Raw genomic sequence first — 10,622 nt, 5'->3', positions numbered from 1 at the left:
CAAGTGAATGGTTAATTGCAGATTTTCAAATTGGTCATCGGTAATTAATAGGACTAACTTGATTACTATACTGATATATTTATAGTTAGATACTTAGATGTACATAAAATATTTATTTTTTTATATTTATGATTAAAATATATTTGAAAAAAAAATAATATGAATAATTTATAAAATAGTTTTATATTTTGTGTTATTTATCTAAATATCAAATAATGGTATAAAACAAATAATGCCTTATATGTATTATAAAAAATTATTTTGATTGTAACAATTTAATTGGTATATATTTTATTTGATAATTATTCTATTTTATTTTCTTTTACTATTTATAATCATAATGAAAAGTTATTTTATTTGTGATTTTATATAAAATCAATTTTGAAAATATTTAATATTACTAAAAGTATTTTTTTTAATAGTTGTACGTCTCCAAAATATCTATGCTAGTTAAAAATAAAATAAAGAATATCAAAATAAAATTATACTCAATAAATTAGGAAATAAAATTTTAAAATAATTACCTAATATTAAATAATAATAATATTTTCAACAAAGAACAAATAAAAAATATTATTTAATTATTAAAATTTAATTAAAAAATTCTATTTAACAGATTAACATATTCATCTCATAAGAGTACCAAAATTTGTAAAACTCTATTGATCTATTATTGGACTTTACAAAGTTAAACCCTCCAAAATTTGTAAAACTCTTGATCTATTATTGGACTTTACAAAGTTTTATTGATGGCATGCTATCTGCAAATCTGCATCATGATGAAAATGAGGAAATGGGTCCCTGAACCACATGATATCGCCATCCTGGAAGAGGAATACAATCACATCAATCTAATTTATACATCTTAGAAATGTATCTTGCTTCTTATATAAAATATTTCAATTCTACTTTTTCTTTTAAATTTTTTCTCCACCATGTAAAAGAAACTCAGTGTGTATAATGAAAGAACAGCCATTGAAATACTTACTGTGAATACAAAATTGTACCCCAACATAAGAAATTGTCCTGTTAACTGCGAAAAGGTGGATTGAACGAGGGAATTGAGATTGGAGTCAGAGACAAGGAAATGGAAGAATATGTTCTCAGGGCAAGGGAGTGCTGGAGGATGAAATGGACGGCGGCAATGGAGCCGACAATGGAGTTGCGGAGGTACTCGTGGTTGAGGGTTAAGGCAACATGGACAGGAGAAGGGTTGCAGACGGTGGTTAGGGTGCAGTTATTGGGATGGTATTGCTCTGCATTTCTAAGTAGCTAGGTAATCCTAAGAATTTGGGATTAGGGTTCATCTACTTAGGGACTAATTTGAATTGTTTTAAAAGATTTGTCTTGTCAGCAATAAGAGAGTGCTACTTGGCGTCTACCATGCTGGCAGTTAACGGGACACATCAGCGAATGTTTGCCATCTCAGCGAAGGAGATGACGGAAGGACGAACGTGATCATGTTGGTCATCTTTCAGGGACGAATTCGATTAATTTTATCTTTCGAGGACGAAAATGGAGATCGAAATATCTTTCAGGAACGATTTTGACTATTAACTCCTTAAAATAATTTAGGCCCATAAAACTATCAAAATAATTTTTGTTGAAAAGAAGCCCAAATTTAGACCAGGTGATGAATCTATATTTGACGATAAATTTTGGTTTGATTTGAATGAATTTCATCATATAAATTCACATGTATTCACCTAAATAGCATGCTTTTGTGTTTTCTCTTTAAATTGTGCCTAATTGTGAAAACATACTATTTTGTGCTTATTTTAATCAATTTTATTCCACTTTCATTCCATTCAATACCTTGATTTTTTTATGAGTGATTTCAGGAGTAATACGTAGGAATGGCTTGATAAGAGTGGAAGAGAAGTATGCAATTGGGAGAAAACATGAAGAAATTAAAGGAGAAGCACACAGCCAAGTGTGCGTACGCACGAGTGACGAAACCAGCAAGTGTGCGTACGCATACATCTGTACATATGCACAAGAAGAAAAATCAGAAAGTGTGCGTACGCACAGGTACCAGCGCGTGACTTCATTAAAAAGTCACGTGGTTCTCGATTTGGGAGGCTCTTTAGCCCATTTCTAATGGCTTTTAAACATATAAGGAGGGGCAAGCAATCATATACAATGCAATACTTCATACTACACGCTTAGATAGTTTTTAGGGTAGCTTAGTTTAGGTTTTCTCTCAATTTCTTTAGGGTTTATTTAGGGTTTATATTTCAAGTTTACAATTCCCAATTTTGTTCTTGGACTCTAGCTTATTTCTATTGTAAGTATTTTTTAATTTTCTCTTTAATTGCTACACTTGAGTTACACTTTCTTATAGTTAAATGATATTTTGTTAATACATATATATTTTTGCATCTTTAAATTTTAGTTGATGAACTTGATGATTCTTGGTTATTATATGTTTATTTGAGTTATTAGTATTGATTTCGATTATTTGTGGTTCATAATTTTTATCATTTTTCTAATTTTGCCATGTTTTATGAATATGTCTGTCATGTGTTTGATGAAATGTCAACTTTGATTATGAGGTAGATTTTCACCCCTTGCCTTGGAAAAATGAGTATATGGAATACTAGAGTCATAATATCTAACATTTAGTGATAATTCTTGGGTTGTTAGTTGTTATTGTTTCCACTAACACTAGCTTTTTACTAAGGTAATTAGTAAGTTAGCTAGGATTTGTGGATTAATAACAATTATACTCACTTGACTTACTCTTCGATATTAAGGGTTGACTAGGTAAGATTAATCCATCATAATTATCATAGTTGTGGTTATGGCAAGGAAGGAATGCCATAACTCATTCCAAGTCAAGGCTTCATTTATGTTTTAAACCACAATTCTATCAATTTTGAGTCTTACTTGTTTATATTGCATATATAGTTCTTTTATTTCTTTATTAGTTTATTAGTTACAATTTTGATCGTTCTTTTATTTCTTTAATTGTTTACTTCAATCATTGAAAATCCCTTACTTTTCACAACCAAAATTGGGCGCTTATTGTCACTAGTTCCCAGGGAGAATGACCCGAGATTTAACTACTCTCAGTTATTTTAATTTGAATTTAAACTTTGATTGGGAGGGTTACTTGTCGGTTTAGACTATGCTACCGACGAAGTAATTCTTGTTTTGCTAAATTTGTGAACCGTCGTGATCCTCTCTCTACATCACCAGGCTAGTAATTGGACTTGATGCATTTGAAGGCTCAACAAATCTCCTTCTTGACTAGGGTTCATCCTCTCCCAATCATTTTCCTTCATAAAGAGCAGAAACGCCCCCTCAACGCTGCCTCTTTGAAGCGATGCACCCTCTGGCTCAATCACACATGACCAGTTGCTGCCCCTCCTCATTATAAGGCGGCGGCCACTTCTTCCAGTCGTACTCGCGCTTGAAACAACCCCATCTTGCTGCTCCATCACGGTCCGCATCTCATCTTCGTGCTCCTAGGGAAACAACACCGCCAAGAGTGGTGGATAAGCTGTTGCAGTGTTTGGATGAAATAGTCCACAAGTAAAATAAAGAGCGAAAGAGATCGAGTATCTAGTTGTTTTTGACTTGTGCAATCATCAAACAATTCTGCTAGACTTTCTACTGATTGTTTTAAATAAAGAGGGAAAGAGATCAAATATTGTAAAGTTGGTAGATTAACTTTTTCCATTTTTATTTTTATGACATTTTAAAAAAAATTTCAAATATTATCATTTATTTAATTTTTTCCTTATGAATAGGCAAAATATATGGAAGATATGTTAAAGTATGATTCATTTTATACATACAACACTCCATTTAGTCCAAGGATACTTGATTTTGCATCTATGGATATGTTAGAAACAGGAGAACAAGCTCCTGGTTCGTAAGTAATATTTGTATTTGTGTTTTCCTCTTTGAAATGTTTATCTGCATAAGCTAACCGCGTCTTATTTAATACAGTAATGATTGTAGGGTATGGGTGGCAACCTGGATGACAAACTACAAGAAGACGTATAGTTATACAATAAATGTAATTTTCTTTTGCTTAAAAAAATAGTACCTCATTTACTAATGTGTATGATTTTGTTGATAACCTAAAATATTTATATTTTTTAGGTTATGATGGTACAAGGATGCGACTTGGATTGGATTTGATTCTAAGGCCCCACAACTTGATGCTACATAATGTCATTGACTTTGTTACCAAGAATTACAATAAGTATAAACAAAAATATTCAAACAAAAATTAAAAATTCGTAATTGTCATGTAGTCATGTTTGGTTTTATATTAAAAGTTGTTAGTTTCATCTCTTTTACTTAAAAAATTATTATGCATTATACTTTATATGGACTCTTTTTGAAAATTGATGTTTCTGTCTGTAGTTCAATTATATTTGAATTTAGATGAAGCTTAATTTTTACTTTAGCATTTCTATTCCTTGAACCACTTCTGTGTTGTAAGCTAGGCAAGCCCTCATATTTGGAATAATATTGAAAGTTACTAGCAAAGAGTAAAACTCATCCCAATAGAGATAAAATTTATGAATCCCATCAATTTAAAATCTGAAGTGAGTCATATCAGAATAAATGAAGGCTTCATTTTACACCCAAACTACTTCATTAAGAATTATAAATATTTGACTCATTATGTTCAGCGAAAAATTATCAAGGATTATGGAAAACAAGAATTATTTTCAACAAAAATCAAAGATACATGAAATAACCAAAGTTAAAATTTAGAAGTAACATCAACAGTAAAACTACTATAACTTTTATTCCAACATTTGCCTTTAATATCAATTATAACATAAATCACTTTTAGTTGGGTATATTTAAATTATGGCATGAATAATGCAAAGGTTATGATTTATGATATCAGCAATCAAGAATGATGACATAGTGAAATCATATCTAAAATGGATTGCATAACTGAATTTGAGCATCTACTATTTTTAATTGCAATAGAAGGTAGAGATAGTATGCATTTATCCACCATAGTTAAATATCTTGACGAACTTCCATTTCCATCAGATGTACAATCATTGTCTCTGAGAGAGCAAGTCCTTCTGTGATCTTTCATATCTACTTCCATATCTATCACCAGTATGATGCTTTCCTTTAGTAGATCTAGACTTGAGTTTCCTCTGTTCAAAGTTGCTTTCATCCAATTCTTTATGTGATGAGATGCCTCCATTGTTATGCTCAACTTCTAAAGATATTGACCTGGAACGTCTTCTATTGCGATTCTTTGATTTTTTATCTTTACTATCACTCGATTTATCTTTAGTGCGATGCTTCTCTTCAACAGATCTTGACCTATTTCTTTTAGTGTGATGATGCTTTGACCTATCAGTTTTAATTTTTTTTTATCCTCTCTCTCATCAATTTCATTCTTACTTTCTACTGATCTTGATCTGGAATGCCTTTTATCACTAGGCCTTGACCTTCTATACTTGCTTTCATATGATTTCTTAAGCAAGCACTGCTTATCATGCACAAATTTTGATCTTGACCGCTTATTATGCCTGGATCTACTTTCATCCACTGGGGATGATCGACTCTTCCTATAAGGCTTCTCTTCAACAGATACTGACTTGGACCGTCTTCTCTCTCTATTTTTAGATTTTCCAGCAAGACTTCTTCATTTTTGCTAGATTGAAGCCTATTTATTATCTGAAGAAACTGATCTTAAGCGTCTTTTGCACTTTTGTTTGATTTTATCAATCTTGGGAGATGACTTACTATCTCTACGATGACTTGGGAATCCAGAATCAGCACGTGATTCTTTCCTTCCCCTATGAGGTGAACTTTCTCTATGACGTTTTAGAGAAATAGATTCAGTTTGATGTGATTTCCTTGAATGAGGGGTCATGCTCCTACTCCTATTCCTTCTTAAAGCAAATGAATACTGATCAAGGTATCTATATGAATCCCATCTTTTGCTCCTATCAATGTGTTCTCTGATGTCTCTATAGAGCCTTCAATCCCTTTCATAGCTTGATTAATGATGAGACCTGACTGGTGATCTAGAGTCTGGACCGACGACCCCTATTGTAACGAGCAGGAGAGTAGGAATGAGACCTCCTTCTTCTTCGATAACTAATAGGAGATCTTGACTTTGATCGAGATCTTGCACGAGGAGGAGAAGAAGACCTGCAAATGGAAATTGAGTTAATGAATTAAAGACCTTTGTTAACATATAAAAATGAAAGACAAAAAGAAATAATATACAAACAAGATTTTGTCACTACAATCTAAACTTTTCTTGTTCCACAACCATTTAGGCATATATTTTAAAGACAGATCAACATGCAACAATTTTAAAATACTATACACAATAATTGTACACATTGTAGGGGAAACCCTTAAGATTGATGAAAATGCATATTCACAATAAAGAGATATGTTACTCTCAACCTCACAGCTATGACATATAAAAAATGCAATATATATAAATATATATATATACCACCGAATGAAAACTTTTAAAAGGAGGGTAAGATTATGATTTTTCCCCTTAAAAACATTAAAATGACAAAAACCTCAGGCACCTTTACCAAACTTATGAATCTATTTCAAGCATTACTCTAATGGGTTCATGATACTTATTTAGGGCACCCTAAAATGAATTAGTTGCAACAATAAAAACATTGAAAATGAATAGTCAAGAAGTACTAGTAGAACAATTACACTAGAAAAAATTGGCAAAGTAAACAGACGTGAATTTCTATTTTGTTTCTTTCTCTTCAATTTTAGGTCCATTAGCTTTTAGTTTCTTACTTATTTCAGCAGCTTAGGCTGTCGCTAACTTTGTTACAGACTTCATGGTGGCGGCTTTTTTGGTAGCCTGCTATGCAGTCATGGTTTGTTGCATAAGCAGAGTTTACTGAAATTGCATCTGTTGCCTTGTCCCAACTTGCTGCATCATCAAAGAAAGAGATGATGAAGCAAAAAAGAATTCACAACAGATAATTTTTGCGGAAGAGATTTTGCCATCTCAACATTCAAAGGCTGACCACCGACATGATAACATCTATGTTATTTAATGCCAAAGCAACAGTTGCCTCTTCAGGTTTTGAATATTCTATATAAGCAAAATGCTTTCAATAAGCAATTGTGCATTCAACAACGGTGTCACAGAAGCCAAAGAGTTGTTTTAGCTGTCCAATAGTGCACGGGCGGAGTTAAAAAAATTTTTAGGAGGGACGAACATAAAAAATATAAGTTAAGAAGAGAGAAAAATTAATAATTAAAAGAGAGTTAAACTAAAAAATTGGAAGCTTGGGAAGGGGCCATTACCCCCTTTTCCATGTAAGTGGCTCTACCACTGCAATAGTGAGAAGTGGACTTAGATTGCTAACTTGGAGAGTTTTCTTCAATGCATCATCCTTACCATCTTTTTCAGGTGAGCTTGATTAAGTTACCATATATGATAAGAATAAAGCAAAAAATACTTAAACGAAAAAACAAGAAAAACATAAAAAAATGTAACTATCGAACATGACAAAAAGTCACCAACAGAGAAGGAAAATGTTGTTTTCAAGAAGAAAACATTTTTGATAAGATTGAAGGAGCTAAAAAATGTGAAGGTTGAAGAAAGGATAAAAAGTCAATCAGTAGAGATAATTAGGTACTCTCACAATATCTTGTGTTTAAGATAACGAATCTACTGTCATTTAACCTATAAATTAGTTCATGAAAAAAGACTTTTCAGAGGTACCAATCTGTTTAAGTATAGAAAAAAGGACAAATCGATCCCTGACTTTTTGTTCTGCAGACGTTTAAGTTCTTGAGGATTTAAAAATACATTTAAGTCCTTGACTTCTTCAAAATTTGGATACATCGATTCCTGAGTCTAATTTGTTCAATTTTAAAAATTCTCTCACATGTACATCCGTATCAACTAGGTCAGTACAATGTGAGTCATGTTTGATTTTTCTGTTAGATCTGACAAACCCAAGTGAACATGAGGGATCGATATGTCTAGATTTTGAAAAGGTTAGGAGTTTAAATATATTTTCAAATCTTCAATGACTTAAATGTCCACAGATCAAAAGATCAAGGAGCTATTTGACCTTTTCTCTTAAGTATATCTTGTGCTGTCATTTTGTCAAATTGATGCTTAAGTTTTTCATTTTATCAAAATTAACAACAACTAATATAAAATCACAGAAATCAAACCAAATTACATTAATTACAAAAATCACAACAATGCTATAATAATAATAATTAAAATAACAGAAATTATAGAGAGGATGTTACCGGAAGAGAGAGGCTGATGACGATGATGAAGAACGAGAAAGACGACAAAAAAGACAGTGACGCTCTCTGGAACGAGGAAGACGGCGACGCTCTCTAATGCGACGAAGTTCTCCTCGAGACCTCGACTGGGTGAGGCGCGCGCGAATGCTGCGGTGATCTTGGTAGGGCGCCGTGGAGGAAGCTTCTTCGTCTTCTTTGCTGGATATAAAGAGACGAGTGTGAAGAAAAAAGAGGGAGATACTAACACAAAGAAGAGACATAAAAGTTGGATGAGAAACCCAGAAAAACAAAGAACAAGTGATATTTTTTTTAGTATTTTTTAGATTTGTTTATTTCTTTTTTGGTATGAATGATTGATTAGGGTTCATCGAAGATGTCAATAAGATTGAAATAATTTCTTTTAACAAAGATAAATAATTAAATGTGTTTTTGTTTTTGTTATTTAAATTTTAAAACTATAAAATTAAACAATTTAAATTAATCTAAAAGAATAATTTTTGTTTAATATATAAAAAAATATTTAAGTCTTTTAAAAAATTAAATAAAAAATATTTTTTATTTTTATTAAATTATACGAATGTTTTAGTAAAATTAGTGATATATTATATATTTTTTAAAAAAAATTAGATATTGACGTGATTTTACATGTCATATTATTATTTATCCACATTTTTTAAATATCAATACGTATAAATTTATCATCCTACCAAAACAAACACGTACTTAATATAGCATGATAACATAACACAACGCTATATTACTTGACGCAATAAACATAAAAATATGCTCCTGCATCACATTACTTTTTATTTATTATTTACTTATTTATCTTTGAGGGATGACAACACACTTAGTCAGATACTAATGGCTTTTATTCCCAATCCCCATTGTCATATGCACTGCATATATTGAACACATGCATCAAATACCAAAACTACTTGCATGTAGCAACTAAGACCTTTCTAGGAGGAAGGGAAGGCCTTCTTCCATGGAGCAAAGCCAAGTTGTCAAGGAACAGAACATCTCCCTTCTCCCATTTGAACTGGATGCTTTCTTCTTCGATGATTTCTGCACACCTTTTCACCACATTTTCTGGGATTTCTGTTCCGTCCGCCATCTTCGCCGAGCTAATCTCCCTCCCATGCATGCCTACTATTGTGTTAAACCACATTCTTCTCCCTTTTCTACCTTCAAATACCTTTGTTAAATTTCTTGGTCCAAGTATTGTTTTCAACCCACCATCTGGAAGCCACTCCAGTTCCATTCCAAAAGCTTTTGCCCTGCATCAGTTTCATTTGAACAAGTACTAAGGTTCTATGAGCCAAGCCACAAATGATAGATTACACTTTATAAAAATATTATATTAGATTATATTACCATATATATATAAATGCATAATATTACAACTGTCTTTATTATACACTAAAATCAATTATTAATATAAAATACACATTAAAATATAAAATATATATTAAAAATAAATTAAATTATATATATATATATATTTATACGCAAATATATAGTGACTAATCTTTTGTGTGCGCATAACATTTTTGTATTGCGATATTACTATATTAGGCACATTTGCAATTGGCATATGCCGCTACTAATTCAATTCTATTAGACATTTTATAAAATCAGTAATTTGTATACTTCTAAGTTCTAGCCATAGCCATAAAATCTTTAATTTAATTTGAAAATTTTAATTTTTTAATCATAAAGTTAGATGGAATCAAAATGTATTTGTTTGTTGTGTAATGATTAAAATTAGAGATCCAAATTATATAAATTTTGAACGTCATGCTCTTATCATAAAAAAAAAACAAATACCAAAATAATTAACTAGTATAATTTTTTAACAATTATAATACTATCTAAACTAATTTCTATATTAATAAATTAAACTATAAATAGAATAAAATTTTAACAAATTCAGCTTATTAATCTATCTGCTTTAATTTCTTTTGCTTCAATAAATAAGATTTATACTGCTACTATTTTAAAAGATAATAAGACTTGAATTAAATAGAAAACCGTTAAAGGATGTGCATAACACTCCTCTTTTAGTAATGAGGGGCATGTTTATGTAAAAGCCAACAAAATTTGTTAGATGAATGTAGTTTGGCCGCTATAAGTCTTACTTCACTTCCGAAATTGAAAATTCAGATTCTTGAACTTTTTATAAATGAATTTTATATATAGAATGTAAAGTTGATAAAATACTAGTTTTACAATACATAAAAGCTAGATGTTAAAATTGTTATGAACCTGTTTCTTTAAGAGTTAAAACCGTTAGATAGAAATATATGAGTAATTTTTTTACTAAATATTTAGTAACAAAAAAAATTAGCTAAAAATAATTA

The 10,622-nt window shown here is 31.0% G+C and overlaps 1 protein-coding gene across 1 annotated transcript in view; it reads right to left on the bottom strand.

The window, feature by feature from the left end:
- Nucleotides 1-8,963: 8,963 nt before the first annotated feature.
- LOC130982482 (clavaminate synthase-like protein At3g21360) overlaps nucleotides 8,964-10,622 on the bottom strand; it is a 3,824-nt gene continuing 2,165 nt past the window's right edge. The window contains exon 3 of the mRNA XM_057906503.1: nucleotides 8,964-9,539. Coding sequence (XP_057762486.1) covers nucleotides 9,194-9,539 — 346 coding nt within the window. The 3' untranslated portion in view covers nucleotides 8,964-9,193. The remainder of the gene's footprint in view (nucleotides 9,540-10,622) is intronic.

This window comes from Arachis stenosperma, chromosome 5 (genome assembly GCF_014773155.1).
Source record: "Arachis stenosperma cultivar V10309 chromosome 5, arast.V10309.gnm1.PFL2, whole genome shotgun sequence".
Lineage (NCBI taxonomy): Eukaryota > Viridiplantae > Streptophyta > Magnoliopsida > Fabales > Fabaceae > Arachis > Arachis stenosperma.
Note: the sequence above shows the minus strand (reverse complement) of the source record. Positions and strands in the feature narration are given on the sequence as shown.